This window comes from Mustela nivalis (assembly GCF_964662115.1).
Source record: "Mustela nivalis genome assembly, chromosome: 14".
NCBI classification, from domain to species: Eukaryota; Metazoa; Chordata; class Mammalia; order Carnivora; family Mustelidae; genus Mustela; species Mustela nivalis.
This window is the reverse complement of record NC_139033.1, coordinates 10,320,504-10,342,388: the sequence shown is the minus strand read 5'-3', so window position 1 is coordinate 10,342,388 and position 21,885 is coordinate 10,320,504. Positions and strand designations below refer to the sequence as shown.

The 21,885-nt window shown below is 46.4% G+C and overlaps 1 protein-coding gene across 1 annotated transcript in view; it reads left to right on the top strand.

Moving 5' to 3' along the window:
* Window positions 1-21,885, top strand: part of PTPN11 (protein tyrosine phosphatase non-receptor type 11) — an 85,751-nt gene that overhangs the window by 50,154 nt on the left and 13,712 nt on the right. The window contains exons 7-13 of the mRNA XM_082698431.1: window positions 4,461-4,557; window positions 7,476-7,555; window positions 7,688-7,846; window positions 11,821-11,952; window positions 15,924-16,078; window positions 17,230-17,297; window positions 17,804-17,955. Coding sequence (XP_082554557.1) covers window positions 4,461-4,557; window positions 7,476-7,555; window positions 7,688-7,846; window positions 11,821-11,952; window positions 15,924-16,078; window positions 17,230-17,297; window positions 17,804-17,955 — 843 coding nt within the window. The remainder of the gene's footprint in view (window positions 1-4,460; window positions 4,558-7,475; window positions 7,556-7,687; window positions 7,847-11,820; window positions 11,953-15,923; window positions 16,079-17,229; window positions 17,298-17,803; window positions 17,956-21,885) is intronic.

The window sequence follows — 21,885 nt, the reverse complement described above, 5'->3', positions numbered from 1 at the left end:
ATGACGTGAGCCGAAGGCAGAGGCTTTAACCCACTGAGCCACCCAGGCGCCCCTCTAGTTTAGTTTCTAAAGCAAAGTAAATTGGGGCGGCTGGGTGGCTCAGTGGGTTAAGCCTCTGCCTTCGGCTCAGGTCTTGATCTCGGGGTCCTGGGATCGAGCCCTGCATTGGGCTCCCTGCTCTGTGGGGAGCCTGCTTCTCCTTCTCCTTCTGCTTCTGTCCCATCGCCCCCCCCCCCCCCGCCCCGGCGCTCATGTCACACTCGTTCTCTTTCTTTCAAAATAAATAAATAAAATCTTTAAAAAAAATAGAAGCCGAGTAATTGTACAGTTTGGTCTGGCCTTAATGGTTAGTGGTGTTATTTTTTTGATTTGTCCCCACTGCTCAGAACAGTGCAGGCAGAATGATCATTGGGCTGTCGTCATGGTGCTTGGCAATTTGAGGCTCTGCCATTTTGTTTGCTGTCTGTCTGTCTGTCTCTCCTTGATCCTGCTCCATTTGGATTCATGGCATTCTGGTCAAGAGTCAGGTCCAGTGGTTTCAGTCAGGGCTCTGGAAGTCATGTGGGGGTCTCTTTTGGTCATTACAGTAAGTGGGGACTGCTGCTACTGGCATTTAGGCTGGCAGGGGCCCCAGGGAGTGGGAAGCAGGGGTGTTCATTCATCATAAATGTCAGGGGGATGTTTCTGCACCATGAGCATTTGTCCCATCCACTGTTGGTCATGCTCTTGGGCACTTCTTCTTTAAAAAATTTTTTTTTAAAAATAATTTTTAAAAATTTTATTCATTTATTTGATAGAGATCACAAGTAAGCAGAGAGGCAGGCAGAGAGAGAGGAAGGGAAGCAGGCTCCCTGCTGAGCAGAGAGCCCGATGGGGACTCTATCCCAGGACCCTAGGATCATGACCTGAGCCAAAGGCAGAGGCTTTAACCCACTGAGCCACTCAGGTGCCCCAATATTTTATTTTTAAGTAATCTCTGCATCCAAGGTGGGACTAGAACTCATGACCCTAAGATCAAGAGTCACATGTTCCACCAACTGAGCCAACCAGGCGCGCCAGCTCCCGGGTGCTTCAGAATGTACACTGTGGAGCAGGGGATTGGCTTTCTCTTAATGCCTTTTAAGGCTTAAAATCTGATACAATCCGTTTGGCTCTAGATCTGTTTTGGCTCGTGCAATCAGGAGACTGTAACTAGCCTCTAGCATGTTTTTAAGGGTTCATCGTTCGATCCAAATTCTTTGTTTGTAATACTTGGGCAAATGGGGTACCTTGCAGCCTCTGTCCCAGCTTTACATTGTCCCTTTTTCTGCCTGTCATTACCATTAGCATCCCTGCCACTGCCCAGTGGAGGATGCGGATGGAGACACAGTGACATTTAACTTGACAGGTCGTTTGCAGCTTTCTTGTGCCCCAGGGACTGCTGGTGAGAGAGAGGTTGTGGAAGATAAACCACGGAAGGGTTGTAGCCTGCGGGGGCCGGCTTATAGGATATTCTTCTGCTGCTTCCAGCCATCAGCCTGGTGCACCCCATAGCAGGTGGTAGCTGATTATCTCGGGGGCAGTTAGGGAGCCTCGGTGGGCAGAGTATGGCCAGTCACCCTTCTGAGTTCTTTTTGTTTTCAGCCGCACTCTAGATGGATGGCAGCCTTCCTCTGCAGGAAATGAAATGTGTTCAGACAACTTGGGCCCCAGGCACAGATGAGAATGGACTAATGGGCATCGAGGATAGAGCTGGGGGGAGACACACAGTTAGTCATTATTAATCTGTGACAGCTGCCGGCCGCTGCCGCTTAGCGCGGATGGTGCCCAGGGTGCAGGTGCTCTAGGCTTGTCCTTTCTTGAAGACTCTGGGGCCCGTAGGCCTGTCTCAGCCTGTGTGCTGTGCAGACCCCCAAATCTGCATGATAGAGGCGTCTGGTAACTTGATGCAGGATGAGGGGAGCCCCTGGTCGACCTGGGGAGAGGGTCCAGCCAACATGCGTGTTTCTGCACTTTCCATGGTAATCTCCCTTAACTCTTACGCCATCTCTGCGGGGTAGGTAATTAGGACTGTTCCCACGTGACACTTGAGGAAGCTGAGGCACAGATAGCGAAGCAGAAGCTGAGGTTAGAGGCAGGCCTCCTGAGCTCAGAGAAGAGTGCCTTGTTCTGAGAAGCCGAGACTTGGGCTAAGTGCTCGCTTGAGCGCCTCACTGTCAGGCTCGTTTTGAATCAAGCAGCTAATTATTTCCTCGCCTCCCCCCCACCCCCCGCCACCCCGCCGCTCTTTATAGCTTTTGTGGATCTTGTTTCTCTTCACTTGTTTGACTTCTAAGTGGCTGAGTCAGTTTGCAGCGTTTGAGCTGCTTTTTGAGCCTCACCTGCCTATCTGAAAACCACGACTGAACCTTTTTTCCTAACGTGGCGACATCGCTCGGGAAGACTGGCTCACAGTTCAGAGGAAATGCCAGCCCGCAGAAGGCAAATGGCTTTAATTACTTAATCTGGGCTCGTTTTAAAAATTGGAATGACCGTCTCGTCATCGGAGTTCTGAGTCCATTGTATTTTATTCCTGCCCAGGCTCCAGCTAGCTAACTGCCTGTGCTGTGAGCCGTGTGTCAAGGCCAAATGCTGCATTTTCAATCCGAGATTCAAATAGCAATTTAAAATCCCGACTTTCATACCTGTCTGTGAAATTCACTTAAATGGAATGGAAATACAGTGGGCTGCTTGTTATGAAACATTGACTCTCACTCCTGGTAGAAACCTTTACGAGCTGGAATTTATATATACATACACAGCACACATATATTTTCTTCTTTTTAGTTTGCCTTCCACTTTCTTGATTTGCCTGCTTGTGATTTCTTCTCACAAATTAGACTTTTTGGAAACTAATGGTCCCTTAAAGAGGTACATTTGGGGGCGCCTGGGTGGCTCAGTCAGTTAAGCATCTGCCTTTGGCTCAGGCCATGATCTCAGGGTCGTGGGACTGACCCGCATCGGGCTCCCTGCCAGTTGGGGGGTCTGCTTCTCCATCCCCCTCTGTCTCTCTCCTCGCTCCTGTGCGCGCTCTCTATCTCTCTCTTTCAAATAAATCCAAGTCTTTAAAAAAAAAAAAAAAGAGGTGCTTTTTTAAATTTTGAAAATAAAACCTACCCCTTGAACGTGGCTTGTCCACCTTCCTGTCTGCTTCTCCAGAGGGTCCTTTTTGCTTCCCCATGTCTCCTCTTCCGCTGGGGCTAGTCCCACTGTGGCTGCCTTGTTTAGTCTCCCCCTGATCATGTTCCCCACCTCCTTCCCCTACAGAAGTGTCCCTCTCGACCCCTTCCAGGAATCTAACATTCTCTTCCTCATTCTCTGGCTGGGAGAAACCTGGGGAGTGGGTGTTTGTGTAGACGCAGGCTGGCTGCCTCTCGCGCTAATGTGGGTTTCTGGCATAGGAGGAGCAAAGCTTGCATGCCCCCGATCCAGCCATACCCAGTACCTCTTCTGTTGGAGCTTGCTCTGAATTAAACAATGGTAAAAGTAGGCAGCAGATCATGAAGTCAAGAGCCTGATCACAACTGTTATTTATATGCTTTACACTGATGCTCATTGGCTTTCATTCTTTGAGTTTTTTTTTTTTTTTTTTTAAAGTAATCTCTACACCCAGTGTGGAGCTTGAACCCACAAACCCTGAGATCAAGAGTCACATGCTCTTCTGACTGAAACAGCCAGGCACCTTGACTTTCATGCCTTTTTAAATTTTTTAAAAATACTCTTTTAATTTACTTGAGAGAGAGAGATAGTAAGAGAGAACACGAGTGGGGCATGGGGAAAGGGAGATGTAGGCTCCTCACCGAGCAGGGAGCCTGTCCCTGGACCTGATCCGAGGACCCCGGGACCATGACCTAAGTCAAAAGCAGATGCTTAACCGACCAAGCCACCCAGGCATCACTCCTCCCGCCGACTTTCATTCTTAATAATTGTTACTTTAAAAGGTTTCTCTACTAATAAGTATTAACTCATTGTAAAAAAATTAGGCCAAAAAAGTGAAGAAAAGGCTTTTATAATCCCACCACCCTAAGAAAACAATCCTCATTACCTTTTTGATGTATAGTCTTCTGCCATTTCTTAGTTACATCGGTGAATGCAAACATATGGCTTATGTAATAATACTGTTTTGGAAGTCTGACCTTTTCACTTAACACTTACCCTGATCATTTTCTCAAGGCATTAAAAATTTTCCTAGAATGTCTTTTTAAATGGCCTCAGAACATTTGTTTGTATGAATTAATGTCAGTGTTATACAGGCAGCCCTTTCTTGCCGGAAATTGTTTTTGGCACTGTTGATGCAGTTTTAAGATGAGCATTCCTGTAGCTGTCGCAACCCTGAACCTTTCCTCGGATAAAATTCTTACAGCAGAACTGCTGAGCCATGCTTTATTTTATTTTTTTAAAGCTTTTGATGTGCAATAATATTTACTTTTTTTTCCCTCCAGACACTACAACAGCAGGAGTGCAAACTTCTCTACAGCCGAAAAGAGGGTCAGAGGCAAGAAAATAAGAACAAAAATAGATACAAAAACATCCTGCCCTGTAAGTATTAATATTCTGTTCAGTAACAGTGACTCTTGGAGTGTTGGCTTCCTCAGTGTCCCTGTAACTTTTCTTGTGTGCCACGTGCCTCCTCAGAAGATCCGAGGCCTTAGCCCCTTCCAGTTGTGAGTGGTTTCCAGAATCGTCAAACGTGGTGGGATGGTTGACGTTCACCGCATTTCTGTGCTGCCCGTCCTGGGTCAGACTGCCACCAGGTGATCCTTGAGTAGGTTGTTTCCTTCTGTTAATTAATTTTATCTGCCTAAGAGTGAGAATCTCAAGGCTTGCCATCTCCCAGGGTCAGGCCACACCAAGACCCTTAGGGGGCCCAGGCTTGTGTCCTTGCCCTTCATTCAGCACTCAGCCTGTGGGGCTTGGGGAAGGCCCACCTCCTCGCTGGGACTCCATTCCCTCTTCTGGAGAATAGGCAGTCTCCCCTCAAGGACTCTTCAACTGCTCTGCTCCCTGACCTCCGGAGCTCGGGTTACAGGAGATACAGGTACATACCTACACCTAGCTTGAAAAGGACCCAGAGGTATCCACAAGGCGTTTAACACCCGAGTGCTGCCCAGTAGAGCTCAAGCCGAACCACAGAGAACAAGGGTCCTGGAAGGATGGAGGTCTTGCTTGGGTGAGGACCCCAGAGATGGCACGAAGCAGTTGTTGTAGCCCCTCTTTCCTGAAGGCTCACCCTGTGTCAGGTTCTGCATCGGTCTCACTTACTTCTTACCCCAGCATAGAAAGCAGATGTTCTGATTTTCCCAGTTTTATAGACCATTTCAGCAAGGTTGCAAGCAAGGGAGAATGGGCATCGGAGCCCCCAGAGCCACGCTCTTTCTCGGAGGGGTCTCCGGAGGTGGCTATGCAGGGCGGTCCGCTGGGGGGAAGGGAAGGAACACTGAGAACTTCTTCTGATTTATATCCTTTATCTAAAAAGAGAAAGAAAGAAAAATTTAAATCTGACATACAGATTGATGGCAGTGCATGCATAATGTATTTACCAACTTAAAAATAGGGCTTGTTTGTATATATATGTGTGTATTTCAGTGTTCAAAAACTTCACAATGAAAGTTTTATTGGAATGCATGAGCAAATTTGGTGAGCAGTGCAGTAATGTCTCATCAGATCCAAGCCATTTAGTCAGGTATCATAAACCCGTTGTGCTCGCATGCGTGAGTGTACGTGTGCGTGCCTGTGTGTGTGTGTAACATGGTCTTTCTGTGTACATAGGTACACGTACGTAGTACATATGTATATCGCATCAATATGGTTATTTGAGTTGTGTGTAGGTGAGGATGGGAGAAAGTGGAGGCATTAATAGTAGTGAGAAGAGGCGATACGAATTTGCAGAGAATCAGTCTGAGTCACAGCATGGTCCTCATGTCCTTGGGGAAGCCTCATCCTGTTTATGTCTCAGTTTTCCTTTCTGCTCAGGAGACCTAGTGGAACTCGTTAGTAAGATGCAGGGATGTAGGAAAAGGTGACGGGAACAATAGTATGCAGTACTTGAATAGAGTATCATTGCCTTTTCCTCTCTTAAAAATCCCAGTCAGATGCTTCCTCTTGATTAACATCTTATTTCTTTAGAGATGGGGAGTCTGAGACATGCAGCTGTATTACTAATTCCCATTGTAAAATAATTTTTTAAGAGAGGGAAGGTGGGGAGGGGCACAGGGAGAGGGAGAGAGAGAATTTGAAGCAGGCTCCATACCCAACGTGGAGCCTGACGCAGGGCTCCATCTCACAACCCAAATCAAGAGTTGGACACTTAACTGAGTCTCCCAGGAGTGCCCCTCCCCTTATGGTAAAATATGTTGCTTAGGTAGAGCACTCAGACTCCTGTATCAATCATGTACTTTTGTACAGAATTTAGTCAGTTGATACTATCAAAATCTTACCTTCTAGATACCGTATTTCATTCTGCTTCATTAAAAAAAAGATCCCACCATTTGTATTATGGAAAGTTTCAAATATACTCATAAGTAGACAGAACAGTATAAAAAACCATACATACCCACCGCCCTGCTCTCAGTGTTGTTAACTCATACCCAGTCCTGTTGCATTTATACTCTGAGCCACTCTTCCTCTCTCCCCAAATTATGTTGAAGTGAATCTCAGACATTATGTTATTTATCTATACTTTACTCTTCCTTTTTTTTTAAAGATTTTATTTATTTACTTGACAGACAGAGATCACAAGTAGGCAGAGAGGCAGGCAGAGAGAGAGGGGGAAGCAGGCTCCCTGCAGAGCAGAGCCCGATGCGGGGCTTGATCCCAGGACCCTGGGATCATGACCTGAGCCGAAGGCAGAGGCCTTAATCCACTGAGCCACCCAGGCGCTCCTCTTCCTTTTGTTTTAAAAAAAATCCACCTTTTTGTTTTGAAATACTTTTAGACTCACAAGAAGTTATAAAAATATACAGAAGGTTCCTATGTACTCTTTTTTTAAAACCTTTTTTAAAAGATTTTATTTATTTATTTGACAGAGAGAGATCACAATTAGGCAGAGAGGCAGGCAGAGAGAGAGAGAGGAGGAAGCAGGCAGAGAGCAGAGAGCCCGACTCGCGACTCGATCCCAGGACCCTGAGATCATGACCCGAGCCGAAGGCAGAGGCTTAACCCACTGAGCCACCCAGGCACCCGGTTCCCATGTACTCTTTATCCAGCTTCTCCCCGTGATAATATCCTGTAGATCCATAGTAAATGGTCAAGACCAGGGAGTTCCCATTGCTGCTTTTTCTGTCTTAAAGATAGCATTATGAGGCATCATATGGTGTTCAGATCGTTGTGCTCATTTAGGATTTAATCTTTTATGTGGTTTTATCATGAGGTGAACAGAACTTGGTCTGGGTGGAAGGGTAACTGATTTGAAGTGACGTGTCCTGAGGAGGTATGACTGTGGTCTCTTTTTCTTCCAGTTGATCATACCAGGGTTGTCCTACACGATGGCGATCCCAATGAGCCCGTTTCAGATTACATCAATGCAAATATTATCATGGTAATCTTTGTTTCCCACAGTGTTTTCTGACCGTACATTGCCAGCCATTGTTTGTATTTTATGTTTTCTGTTGCTTGTGACCCTGAAAGCAACATTCAAGTGTTTGATGCATTTTCTTCCTAAAATTTCTAGCCTGAGTTTGAAACCAAATGCAACAATTCAAAGCCCAAAAAGAGTTACATTGCCACGCAAGGCTGCTTGCAAAACACGGTGAATGACTTCTGGCGGATGGTATTTCAAGAGAACTCCCGAGTGATTGTTATGACAACGAAAGAAGTGGAGAGAGGAAAGGTATACTCAGGTTCTTCTGATACAGTATTTTTATTTTTATTTTTTTAATTTTTTATTTTATTTTAAACTAAGAGGTTTTTCTGATACAGTATTGGCCATGTCAGGTTGAACATGTTAAGAACATGTAAGAATAAACAGATTAAGCTGGGGCACCTGGGTGGCTCAGTGTGTTGAGCTACTGCCTTCGGCTCGGGTCATGATCTCCGGGTCCTGGGATCGAGTCCCGCATCAGGCTCTCTGCTCAGCAGGGAGCCTGCTTCCCTCTCTCTCTCTCTCTCTCTGCCTGCCTCTCTGCCTACTTGTGATCTCTGTCTGTCAAATGAATAAATAAAATCTTAAAAAAAAAAAAAACAGAGTAAGCTGATTCTAACTGACCCTCTGGAGAAGAGAGAGTAGAAGAAATTCGGTTGTGACATGCCTTGGTGTAGTTTTCCTTATGTTCCTTCTGCTTGGGATTCATTGAGCTTCTGGAATCTGTGGCTTTAGAGTTTTCTCTGCATTTGGAAATGTTTTATTATTTCTGCATACACGGGACAGCAATTACACATATATTGGGCTGCTCGGCATTGACCTGAGGCCTACTGAGGCTTTGTTCATTTTGTGCGGTTGTTTTTCTCCGCCTTGTTTCATTTGGGATAGTTGCTTTGGCTGCGTGTCTTTAAGTTAATCTTTTCTTCTGCAGTGTCACTGCAGAAGAAACACTGAAGTGTTATTACTATTAGTGTGTTTTCCATAGCAGACATTGTTTTTTTCATCTCTAGAAGTTTTATTATTGTTGTTGTTTCCTTTTAATGCCTTCTGTGTGTCCCTTTTTAACTTATACCTTCTGGACATAGGGAGTATATTTGTAATAACCGTTTTAATGTCCTTATCAGTGATTTCACTGGTCATATAAATTATACTTGTCGTGACGTGTGAGCATTTAAACATTAATTTGAATTATTTAAGCAATACAGTCATACACATATCCAAACACATGATGGTTACGGTTAAAATTGCCTTTGTCACTGTCCCTTGTCCACCCACTTAAAGTCCCTGTGACCAGTGTGATGTGTATCCCTCCATGCTCTCTTCTTGGCATTTACATACATACATGTGTGAGAGGCATTTACAGGTATGTGTGTGCTTACATGTGTATGTGTGTCTGTGGAGGTATATAGCACTGTTTTCTGAAAAACACTGTATGCAAAAGTGTTTTCATATACTAACTTTGTTGTGCATCTTGGGCCCCACCCAGATGAATGTTCTAACATCTACTATTAGTACATAGTGGCCTGTTGCCTTCTTTTTAGTAATTGCATGATGTTCCGTAGTAAGGATGTACCATATGTTATTTCACCATTATGAATTGGGCACTTAAATGTTTCTGTTTTTGCTGTTAACAAACAGTGCTAAAGTGAATAATCTTATTCTTATTTCTGTGTGTGTGTGTGTGTGTGTGTGTGTGTGTGTGTTTGTGTGTGGCACGTGTTTCTCTAGGTTAGATTTCATAAAAAGGAATGCTAGGTCCCAGGGTAGGCATGTTGTAAGTTCAAAGACACTCCGCCCAACTGCTCCCAGAGTGGTTGTCCCAGCATGCCCCCCCCCCGCCCCCAACCCAGCTGCTATGTCAAGTACTCCTCTCCCCACACTCTTCATGATACTTCAGGTTTTAAAAATTGTAACAGCCCACACCTACAGAGAAGCAGACAGATCTCACTGAATGACATTTCTCCGTGTTATCCCAGAGTGAGCCCATCCATGTGGGTTTTTAATGTGGAAAAGTTCTGTGTTTTTGTGTTTTAGTCGAAGTTATTTTGTAGCTGCACTTTAATTGGTTCACATAAAATTTGCCTGGAATATAGCAGCCGTACCTTTAAGTTAAACCTGAGACAGAGGAGTGATTCTGGATTTTAGCGCTCCTGATGTAATTTTCCTATCATTTTGAAGGGCAGCTTGATTTTGTAGGATTTTCATTGTTGTGCTAACTAGTCGTCATCATGCTTCTGAAAACCTTTAAGGCCAGATCTGATCATTGTGAAACAGAGGCTTCCTCCAGCAGCTACCCGCAGTAACATCAGATGTTTAACTCAGGCACCTGCCCGAGTATAGAAAGGAAAACTGAGCCATCTCTTCTGCCTGTTGTCTGGTTCATAGGTGGCTTGTATCACAAGAGAAGGTTCTTGTGTCACTTCAGGGGGATTCGTTTTGTTCCCCTTGAGAAGACCTGCCGGAAGCTCCTAGAACAGGCAGACATTGGGCCAAATCAGCCTGCCCCTCTGCTTGCTTCCACCCCGCAAGTCTGTGCCTGCTTCCTGATTATGCTGTTCAGTCCCAGGGTGGAGAGCATGATGGATGCATTCTCTCCACAGTCCAGAAGTTCTTCTTCTTTTTTTTTTTAAAGATTCTATTTATTTATTGGACAGAGATCACAAGTAGGCAGAGAGGAAGGCAGAGAGAGAGGGGAAGCAGGTTCCCTGCTGAGCAGAGAGCCTGATGTGGGGCTCCATCCCAGGACCCTGAGATCATGACCTGAGTCGAAGGCAGAGGCTTTAAACCACTGAGCCACCCCGGCGCCCCCAGAAGTTCTGATAGCGTGCTCTCTTGGTCTCAGACTCTAGATTCCCTTTGAGTCCTGGGCTTTGGTTTAAAATGTGTTAGCTGTCACATTTTAGAATTTTTGCCAAAGTCTATGTCAGAGTTTGGAAAACTAGGAGGAGGGCCGGGTAGTCTGCTGATGTTCAAAGTCTACTGAAATGTTTTCAGGGTTGTGATTTAATTTTTTGTTCTCTGTTGAGTCTCTTGAACAATGAACAGTCACAGAATTGATTGGCCAGCAATAGCATTGAGTACAGTTAATATCTAAAGTGTTTATTTGGGGATAGTAAAAGTTGTATCAAATCTGTCGAAGAGGTATTTGGATCTACCAAATAGTGCATGGAGAAAGCTGAATTCAGAATATTAATAAATAGTAGACCATATAAGTCATTGCCAGGCAAAAAAGTTGCACTATTAATTCTTCTGTTCAACTTTCCTTCTGCTGTGTGTTTTTTTTTTTTCTTTCAGTTAATCATTGACTGAGGGGATGCCTGTAGCTGCTCTCTTAATTATAGTTTTAGCACTGAATTTCTCTGTCTTCCTAATAGAAAAAGTAAATTTCTCTTGCCGATATTGGTATCTTGGTGGTTGTGGGAAGTCCACTCCCAGAAAATACAAAACACAAAAACATTCTCTGCCCAGGACACGTCACCAGATATATACAGGCTCATTTCTCATTGAGCTAAATATCTTCCTCTTTGGCACCAAGAATGATGTAGTTGGTGCCATATTTTTCAATCTGTCTGCTCTGACGCCAGCAGCTGTTGCAGGCTCGGTGTTCCCAGGCACCCAGGGAAGTGAAGGGGACGTGTATAGTAGGTAGCAAACGGATCTGGATATAGAAGAAGCAGCTGGTTCAAAACCCCATCGGCTGCCTTGCTGTGTTGGAGCTGTTCACACGTGGGTTAGATAAGGCACAGAGTCCTCCTACACGGGTGCGGAAATGAACCAGACAAGTCTGGCTCTTTGGGCAACCCGTCCACCTCCAGAGTGCTTGCTTGCCTTCCCTGCAGAGGGACTGGCAGAGCTCTGGAATTCAGACTTCAGTGATTGCTAGGCAGAACCCTCAGATTGGGTAGTCCCTCATTCTGCATCTTTGGTTGTTTGGAGATAAATGAACAATCCTTGACCGTCCTTTGACATGCATCTTAGATCAGACAGCCCTGCAAAGGCTGCTCTGTCTTTCGGCTTCTCCCTGGTTTTCCACGCACCTGCTTTTCTTATTTAAATTTATTTTCCTCTCCTTTGAAAATCCACCAGATGCTAGATAGTTCTGAATATTGAACATTAAGCAAGACTCGAATTTTTTTTTTTTTCTGAGTATTTATTTTCCTCTGGTTTAGGCTTTAATTTCAAAATTCACAGAGATTAACTGTCTTTTCTCTGATCCCTTTCAGAGTAAATGTGTCAAATACTGGCCCGACGAGTATGCTCTGAAAGAATATGGGGTCATGCGTGTTAGGAACGTCAAAGAAAGTGCTGCTCATGACTATACATTAAGAGAACTTAAACTTTCAAAGGTTGGACAAGTAAGTATATTGTCGTATTTTAGAGACTTTAGTAACTGGTTTTGGCGTGCAGTAATCCGAGGTCATGTGGTTACTCATATTTGCGTGCGTTCACGGCCTCGTTTACTTACTGATTTATCGGGTGCCTTCTAGATACCAGGGGCCCAGGTGCATACTGATACATTGCAAACAGGATGGGGGCGATCCCTGCCCTCACAGAACCTAGGGAGATGGAAGGTTAAAAACTCAGCAACCGGTTAAGCTTTCTAGTTGGTCTGAGGCTATGAAGGCTTCAGGAAGTTATGTTAGAAGCGACTGGGTACCTGAGATGGAGGAGCCAGGGAGGGCCTCTCTGAGGTTGTATCACTTGAGGCCAAGGTGGGGGAGCCAGGCATCCAGAGAGCCCAGAGAAGAGTGTTTCCAGCAGCGGGAACAGCAGTGGCAAAGCGCCTGAGGCCAGTTTCGTGACCACATTCTGTGGCGTCTGATCTTAGCTGCACATAGTTTAAGTTTGTCACTGGGGTGACTAACTTTATAAAGCAGGGTTAGATTTGGATTCATTTTAATTTTGGGGTGAGAGGGGGCTTATTTTTTTGAGGTTGTTTGGGGACCTGGAGATGAGTGAAGTCTTTGAGGAATTGGAATCACATAGCAGCGAGGATCCACACACACAGATAGCCGTGCTCCCGAGCAGACGGGCTGCAACAGGTCCGAAGTGCCATGAAACGTAGCAAAGGCTGGGTTTCCTTCTGGCTGGGATGTCAGGGAGATCATCTCAGAAGACACTGGGCTTGTCTGGGTCAGGTTTCCACTGGAGAAGATGATGGGGAGAGGGCCTCCAGGTGGAGGTGTCACTGTGAACCCCGGGCCTGATGTGCAGACTGAAGGGAAATGGGATTTATGGGGAATGAAGGTAAGTGGAGAATCAAGAGAATAAGCCGAAGAGAGGGGGGGACCAAGTCGGGAAAAGTCTCAACTGTCATGTTCAGAATGTGAACTCCATGTATTAGGAGGCTGGGTGCTGGGCGAGGCTGCTGCCAAGCGAACGCAGGTGCAGAGCTGCATGCCAGGAGTATGTCTGACAGTCCCGGGTCGGGGGTGGGGGCGGGCCGGGTGAACCGAGTGGCCAGCAGGACTGCTAGGAGGCTCTTGGGTGTTCTGGGTCTGGTGGCCTCCTCTCCAGGTTAGAGCCCAGGGACTCCGACACTTGTCTCCTTATTCCTGCCTTTGGAAATGAATATTATGCAAAATGCCAGAATAAATGGAAGAGGAGTGATGGACGGATGGACGGATGTGCCAAATGCATTGAGGTGGCACCTGCAGGGCGTGGGGAAGAATCAAATGCAGGGTGAGGGGACAGTGGCGCTGCGGTGAAGGCAGAAGAGCAGGCAGAGGCTGTGTGGGAAGCCAGGGCTTCCGTGGTCCCGGGGAAAGGTGGTGCGGGGCCGTGGACAGAGAAGGACTGCCTGGAGGAGAGGGAGGAGGCGATGTGAAGAGGTTTGGTTACAGTGTGGGTGGGGGGCGAGGGCGGTGTTAAGGGTGACCGTCGGTTCTCTAGCTTGAGCGCTGGGTTGGTGGAGGGGCCGAAGGGTGAACAGGAGGAGGGACAGGTAGAGTGTGAGATGCCTTGGCGACAGCGAAGCAAAGAGGCCAGGGAGGCAGGAATGGAGGATGGTGATGGGGGGAGATGGGTTCCAGAGCATCGCGGATGGATGGCAGCAGGGGGCAGGAGGAGGAGGTGACCGCAGACGCAGATGGAGGAGCCTACATGCAGTTTCTTCCCGTTCTCCATGAGACAAGGCCATCAACTGGCATTCGAAGGGAATCAGAGATGAATTATCTTTGGGAAGTGGGAAAAGTATTCAATAATAATGTGTAGAGACGGTGAGGAATCCATTGAGTTTTCAGGCAGTGCTGAATGCCCAGTTGAGCTGGTGAACATGAATGTGACATGTTCATGGTCAGTGACACCAATCCCCTGGTGTGATTTTTCTCCATGGGTATAGAACAGAGAAGGTGTGCTGTTGGTTTTGTCCAGGCCTGGGGCTTTGCCCAGGGGTGTGCTGGATGGAGAGAGGTGGAGAGAGGGTGAAAGGGGGATTGTCACAACAGTACATGGGGGTGGGGGGCACCTGGGGGGCTCAGTTGGTTGAGCATCCCACTCTTGATCTCAGCTCAAGCCCTGTGTTGGGGCTCCACGCCCAGCATGGAGCCTCCTTGAAAAAAAGTAGTATGCAGAACCCAAGCCCGACAAGGGGACAGTGGGGGCAGGAAAAGCGGGTGGAGAGCGGAAGAGGGCTCAGTGGTCTGCGGAGCTCCACGAGGTGGTCGGGGGACCAAAGCGAGCTGGAAGCCTGGGCAGTTGTGGTCCGGGATGGGATGCTGGGACTTCAGATGGTAGCGGGGCTGCGGTTCTGCTGATGGGGGGGCGGGGGAGGTTTACCCTGCTGCAGAGACAGACAGAGAAGCTGGGAAAACATAGCTGTCAAGCAGAAGTGGAAGAGATTTAGAGGGCACTGGCCAGAGATACCACATAGGTTCGTTCAGTTTTAGGCTCCGCCGCCCATCTTCTTGTTATCAGGTATTTCTAGTAGCAGGTGGAGGTTTCTTCAGTTTTAGTGATTAAACCATCCATCTTCTTGCTAACAGAGATTTTTGAGCAGCAGGTACAGGAAATGTTGGCATTTGGGTTTGTGTTTTATACCCATGGGTTCAGGCGCCATCAGAGGACAGGTGATTTCTCCAGAATTCCTGGTCGCATGTTACCTGCTTTTTATAGAACACATTATATTTTTTTCTAAAGCGCTGTGCCATGATCTCGTTACATTTCCTAGCAGGGAGGAGTTGGGCCAGGATCTTTTGGGACAGAAATTTACCAAGGAAGAGGAGCAGGGATACACTGGGCTTCTGGGTTCCTTCCCTGTCGTTCCTGTGTAGCCCCCGAGTTTGAGCTGACTCATATCATCAAGAAATATTTTATCATGACATCAGTAAATTAAATGCACGTAATTCACAAAAAGATCTTAATTGTGGTTCAACTAACTTGAATGTCCTGAAGGTCACTGGTGGTGGACACTGGCTTCATTTTTCTTTCTTTTTTAAATCTACTTTTAAAACATCAGTAGCTAGGATTTCCTTCAGATACAGAGGACAGAGAGGGAGCAGTCAGCAGGGCTGCTACAGTGGCCTCATCTGGGTAGACCCAGAACGTGGTGCTTTTGGTCTTCTCTAGATTTGACCTTTGTTAATGACCCCTGTCCCCAGAAGGGCACTGGTGACGGTGCTGCCAAGGAGTGGCTGTGTGTTTACTTGGTCTTGTTAAGTCCCTCTCAGTAGCATGGTGAGGGAGATTATCATTCCTCTTTGCACGTGAAGAAATTGAGGCTCAGAGAGGTCTGGAGACCACAGTTGATTATGAGTGCGGGGGTTTGGACCTAAACCCAGCCTTCTGGTCACAAAGCTTGACTTCTTACCTACTTTGTATTAAACAGAATGTTTAAATACTACGATGAAATAATAAAAGTGGGTGTTTTGGGAGAGGGGAGGAGGGGGGCTGGGAGTAAAAAGGCAAAGAGGAATACATGTCTTGAGAAGACAGCTGTTTTCTCATCTGCTGGGAAGGAGAGCCCCAGGTCCTGGAAGCTTCAGTTGCCTCCTGAGTTGGGCTACCCGTGCACGAGGAGGAACGGGGACATTGCCTGCCCCTGAGGATTCAGAAAGGTGACTCTGGTTGTAGTTTCCTGAGGAGCTAATTGCTGTCCTGGACATTTTGGTTCTTAGGACAGAGGCAAAGAGTTGCCTTCAGGATTGCTCAGCCAGATCCAGAAGGAGACGTGATGGGAAACTCATCTGACCTTTACACGGAGCGTGAGGAGACTTGGTGCCCGCCTGTTCTGTTGGCTCACGTCAGGTCTGGGGAAGATCAGCACTGGGTGATTCCTCAACCCCTTGATTTATTTAATTCTTTTTGGTTTTTCTTGGCTCTACTCCAGGGGAATACAGAGAGAACCGTGTGGCAATACCACTTTCGGACCTGGCCGGACCACGGAGTGCCCAGTGACCCTGGGGGCGTGCTGGACTTCTTGGAGGAGGTCCACCATAAGCAAGAAAGCATTATGGACGCAGGGCCTGTGGTCGTTCACTGCAGGTGACTGGCCCCTGCCCCCTCTCTGGGCTGCAGCCAGGCCTCGCTCTCTGGGCCACTAGGGCTTGCTTTTACCCACCCACCTCAGCTCTTGAACTGTGAGAAAAATCTAATCTCTGTTTGAGGCATGCATAAACTGCACTAAGGGACATTGACCCCAGAGTATTTTTCTCATGGGTCCTGCGGGACTGCCAGGTATTGGCGGTGGCCGGGCAGGGGGTGGTGAACTTAGTCCTTATTCTCAGGGAGCCCTTACGTAGTCTGGTAATGTCTGCTTATGTTTTTTGCTTTTTAAAAAAACACGGTGATTTAGAATTCATCACCTTGATTGTGATCCTATTCTCTTCTGCCACAGAAGTAAGATTCATTCCCCGCCCCCATAAGACACTTGTTTGCTTCAAAAGATTTGGACCACTCCCCACCTAGGCTTTGGAAGCCCCGCCCATGGCCCCTCACCATGGTTCACAGCCTGCTGGCACCCAAGGCTGGGCTTCATGGTCGTACTGGGGAAAGTTTAATTTCCCAACCCTCATCCGTACACTGGGCAAATAGCTGTGTGTGAAACTTCACCTTTTCTTTTTTCTTTTAAAGATTTTATCTATTTGTCACAGAGAGAGAGCACAAGCAGAGGGAGCAGCAGACAGTGGGAGAAGCAGGTTCCCAACTTAGTAAGGATCCCGATGTGGGATTCGATCCCAGGACCTCGGGATCATAACCTGAGCCAAAGGCAGACGCTTAAACAACTGAGCCACTGGACTGGAACGTCACTTTTTTAAAAGCTACTGTTTATTGAGCACTTGTTCTGTTCCAGCCTCTGAGCTCAGTGTTTCTCATAAATGACTGACATGTGATCCACACAGCCACCTTGTAAAGTATGTACCATTATCCCCATTTCACAGACAAGGAAACTGAGGGTCAGAGAGGTATGAGACTTGGCTCAGGCACATTGTACTGGAGAAGCTGGGCTCCAAGTACAGTTTGGACTAACTCCAAAACCCTGTGCTCTTAGCTAATCTATTCTCAAATACAAATTGACAATTTTGTGAATACTCCCAAGAGCAGACATTGTTTCTGTTAATATTAATAGTTGGTTTTGAGTCTGAAACCCCCAGGAACGACTCCATTGTCACTGCTCTCTGTCCTTTTGCCCACAGTGCTGGAATCGGCCGGACAGGAACGTTCATTGTGATTGATATCCTTATTGACATCATCAGAGAGAAAGGTAGGTCATCTGGAGGGCAAGAAGCGATAGCTCCCATTTTTTGTTTACGGAAGGAACGTGCTGGTGAAAATAGCCTGGGGGAGAGGATTTGAGTGTTAAAACATTTTCACAAAATCTGGGCTGAAGGCTTTGACTTTCATTATCTTTGCGGGAGAACAAAAGTGATTCGATTCGAGCTTTTGACATGAAACGCAGCTTAGGAGCTGTGGGTCCCACTGCCGTGGTCTTTTGTTGACGGTGTGGCGGTGGTCTCTGCCCACCCACCTCATCCTGGCTGACGTTATGGGGTTGGAAAGCGAGGGGGTCCCGACCTCCAGCACTTTCTCGGGTTATTTTCTGGAATCATTTGTATCGGTCAGAAGGACAGTGTAGCCCTTGGAACACGTTCAGTTAGAACATGTAAGACTAAATTTGCTCTCTCTCTGAGTCTGCTGAAAGTTGTGCCTTAAACCATTTCATCCCGGCCCTGCGGTTTCTCATAATGCCTCATGATGCTTGCTTTGCAGGCGTCGACTGTGACATTGATGTTCCCAAAACCATTCAGATGGTGCGGTCTCAGAGGTCAGGGATGGTCCAGACAGAAGCACAGTATAGGTTCATCTATATGGCTGTCCAGCATTACATCGAAACACTACAGCGCAGGATTGAAGAAGAACAGGTACCGGTGCCGGAGGGGCTGGTGGGCAGGTTTTCTTTTTCTTTTCTGGGTAGCTTCTTTTGAGCAGGATGGGCCTCTGAGAGATATCTGTCACTGTTTGGGAAAGGGGGTCTCATTCCCACCTAGGAAGGGCCTCTCTTTATTACTCTGATATTTCAGGACGGCTTAGCGTAGGGGATTAGCTGCTATTGTCCTGGTCTGGCAGTTTGGGGAACTGCCCCTTGGAAAGGTTGGGATTTTCTCAGACAGACCCCAGGAGCTTCACAGGGCAAGTTAGGAACTGAAAGCCTCGAAGTTTCCAGGCTGTTCTGGTTTAGATCCGGGCTGTCTTTATCCGGATCTCCTATCTTAAACGGATGCTTCTCTCTTCGGAGCACACAGCAGTTTGAACCATCAACTTGGTTGAGTTGGAAACAGTGAAATTTCAATTTTAATAAGCCATGCATAATGAAGAAGAATGTGGAGTTGGAGTGTTTCCATTTGAAGCTATTCATAACAGACACAAAGCTGAGTTAATTAGGAAGACGCTGAGAGGAGGGAAATGAGGAGACTGCTCCTTTGGGGATCTGGGCGTCTCCCCCACTTCCCTCTCAGCCCCGCCGCTCGGCTGCAGACGGGAAGTGTCTAAACAGCACCCATACCTGCCTGCTTTGCCCTGTGTATTGCCTTCCAGAGGACCCGGCTTCTCAGGATGCTACCTGCCGGCAAGTTGTGAGACAACCAGCCTAGCAGAACAGCAGCCACATTATCAAAGTTTGGCTAGCCAAAGTAAGATACCTGTTAGTTAGCTTAGTACATTCTCAGTTCACGTCAAAACACTAGAGGGGCTCTTGGGTGGCTCAGTCGACTAAGCATCCGACTCTTGATTTCGGCTCAGGTCACGCTCTTAGGCTTGTAAGATCGAGCCCTGGTGTCGGGCTCCACACTCAGTGCTTGTCTGCTTGTCCCTCTCCCTCTGCTCCTTTCCCCACACACTCTCTCTCAAATAAATAAAATCTTAAACCCCAAACACTGGATTGTTTCATTGTACAAAAACATCTTCAGCAACAACAGTTTGGTATAGATATATAAGGTCAAATAATCAACAAAGTACTGGTTTTGACCTTCAGTGCCTTAAAGTCTGACTTGGTGTCATTGTAAGTTTTGCGAAATATTTAGATGGTCACTATAGGCTATTTTCTCTCTCTCTCTCTCTTTTTTAAAGATTTCATTTATTTGAGAGAAAGAGAGGACAAGCAGAGGAAGGGGCAGAGGGAGAAGCAGACTCCTCCGGAGCAGGGAGCCTGATTCAGGTCTCGATCCCAGGACCCTGGGATCATGACCTGAGCCAAAGGCAGATGCTTAATGACTGAGCCACCCAGGTGCCCCACTATAGGGTATTTTCTCTTTGTCTCCCAGTTATAGTGAATTTGGGCCAGGAATAGTTAAAGCATAAAGTTGCCTAAAGAGAAGGACTTAGGTCCTAATCAATACAAAGAGTATTTATAAACACAGTACAAACACAGTTGGTATAAATTCAGGAATATCTTTTTTTTTAAACATTTTTTTTTTAAGTTTTTATTTATTTATTTGACAGACAGAGATCGCAAGTAGGCAGAGAGGCAGGCAGAGAGAGAGAGAGGAAGGGAAGCAGGCTCCCTGCTAAGCAGACAGCCCGACATAGCACTGAGTCCCAGGACCCTGAGATCATGACCTGAGCCGAAGGCAGAGAGGCTTTAACCCACTGAGCCACCCCGGCGCCCCTAAATTCAGGAATATCTTGAGGCATATTATGTAATCTTGTTTAGAAAAGCTGGGGGAAAAACTGTCTTTTATTTATTTATTTATTTGAAGAAAACTCCTTTTATTTCATTCAGAAACTTCATTTATCCTTGTTTTGGTGACTTAAGGGCCTACCCCTCCCTTCCTTGATAGCAGTTCAGGTGTTCTCATTACCATATACAGTCTCTCTGACCCTAAATCTCAAGCTGTGATTCAGATTTAGGAGCTCCTTTAAGAATATCTTTATCGCTGGCGTTTTGGTAAAGAGGTACCGTCATCTGGTAGAAAGCTGAAGCGGTAGCCTTAAGAAACCGTGAGGCAGCCTGAGTTTTAAATTAAGCAAAGGGATGAAACTCACTTAGGATCATTGATTATTCTTTTCAATACCATCATTCCCACAATTCTGAAGAGTTAAGGACCTTCGGGACTAAAGGAATTTGCGGAAGAGGGTAGATGAAAAACGACCAGCATCAGGGGCGGTGAGCCTGGGGAAGGAAGCAGGAAGTAGCACCAGCCCTGGGAGGAGGCGAAGCAGAAACAGGTGGGCGTCCAAGGGAAGGTGCAAGTGAGGCGAGTTTGAGAAAATTCTCAAGTTTTTATAAAGGGTTCTTCCCACACTCTGCCATTTACTTGAAAGTAGATTTCTTTCTTTTTTTTTTTTTTTTAAAGATTTTATTTATTTATTTGACAGAGAGAGATCACAAGTAGGCAGAGAGGCAGGCAGAGAGAGAGAGAGGAGGAAACAGGATCCCCGCCGAGGAGAGAGCCCGATGCGGGACTCGATCCCAGGACCCTGAGATCACGATCTGAGCCGAAGGCAGCGGCTCAACCCACTGAGCCACCCAGGCGCCCGAAAGTAGATTTCTTTATGAACTTCCATTTACAATATTAAAAAATTTTTTTTAATTTGCAAAAACAGTGCACGCAATTCCCTTCACCCCGTTAACATTTCAGCACGCTTTATCATACATTTGCATTTTCTCTCCGCATCTACACCGTGTGCTTCTAAAAATGAAATGCTCGTAAGTTGTCAACCTTTCTGCGCCCCTGCCCCTTAATGCTCTGACGTGTGTGTCCTGGAAGTGAAGACATTCTTCCACCTAACCATTGTGAAGTGATCAGAACCAGGGAGTTAGCACTGATACAGCACGGTTTTCTAGTCTGCAGACCATATCCAGTTTTCCAGTTTGTCGTCCTCCTGTCTTTCTGTGGTCCAGGGTCCCCTGGCGCATTTGCTTGTCACATAGCTTTCCTTCCCTCTAGGACAGCTTCTCGGTCTTCGTCTTCCTCGACCTTGCCATTTTTCAACAGTTCAGGCCAGTTATTTGATGGAATGCCCTTCAATTTGGATTTGTCTGATGTGCTCTCTTGATTAGATTCAGGTCATGCGTTTTTGACAGGCCTGTCATAGAAGCCATGAACATGAACTCCTGATACCTCCCGTCAGGAGTCCCCCTGTTGACGCGTTTCACGGCTGGCAGTGTTCTTTGATCACTTGTTGAAGGTGTTGTCTGTCAGGTTTCTCCACTGTGCAGTGATGATTTCCCTCTTTTTATTTTACTTTATTTCATTTATTTATGTTTTAAAAAGATTTATTTGATAGAGAGAGCACAAACAGGGGAGTGGCAGGCGGGGTGGGGGAGAGGGAGAAGCAGGCTCCCCTCGGAGCAGAGAGCCTGATAGGGGGCTTGATCCCAGGACCTGAGGGATCATGACCTGAGCTGAAGGCAGATGCTTAACAACTGAGCCACCCAGGGGCCCCGATTTCCCCCTTTTTACGTAGTATCTTATAGGAAGATGTTTGAGACTATATAAATAACCTGCTTTCCATCATTCTTTTTGCCCAGTAATTTTACATGTACTCACTATTGCCTGGAAAATTTACTCCTGCGGTATCTGCCCAGTAATGGTTTCTTACTTCCATAAGTCCCTTTTCATTTATTAGTTGGGAGCCTTCTCTAAGGAAGAGCTTTCCCTCCTCATTGATTCATTCATTCATGTCAGAATGGGTGATGATCCATTACTGCTATTTATTTTGTTGCTTAGATTATTCCAAATTTGGCTAGTGGACACCTGTTCAAATTGGTTCGTCTGTCCTTTTGATAGTTTATTTTTGAGTACTTCCTTACCCTTTTTTTTTTTTTTTTAAAGATTTTACTTATTTATTTG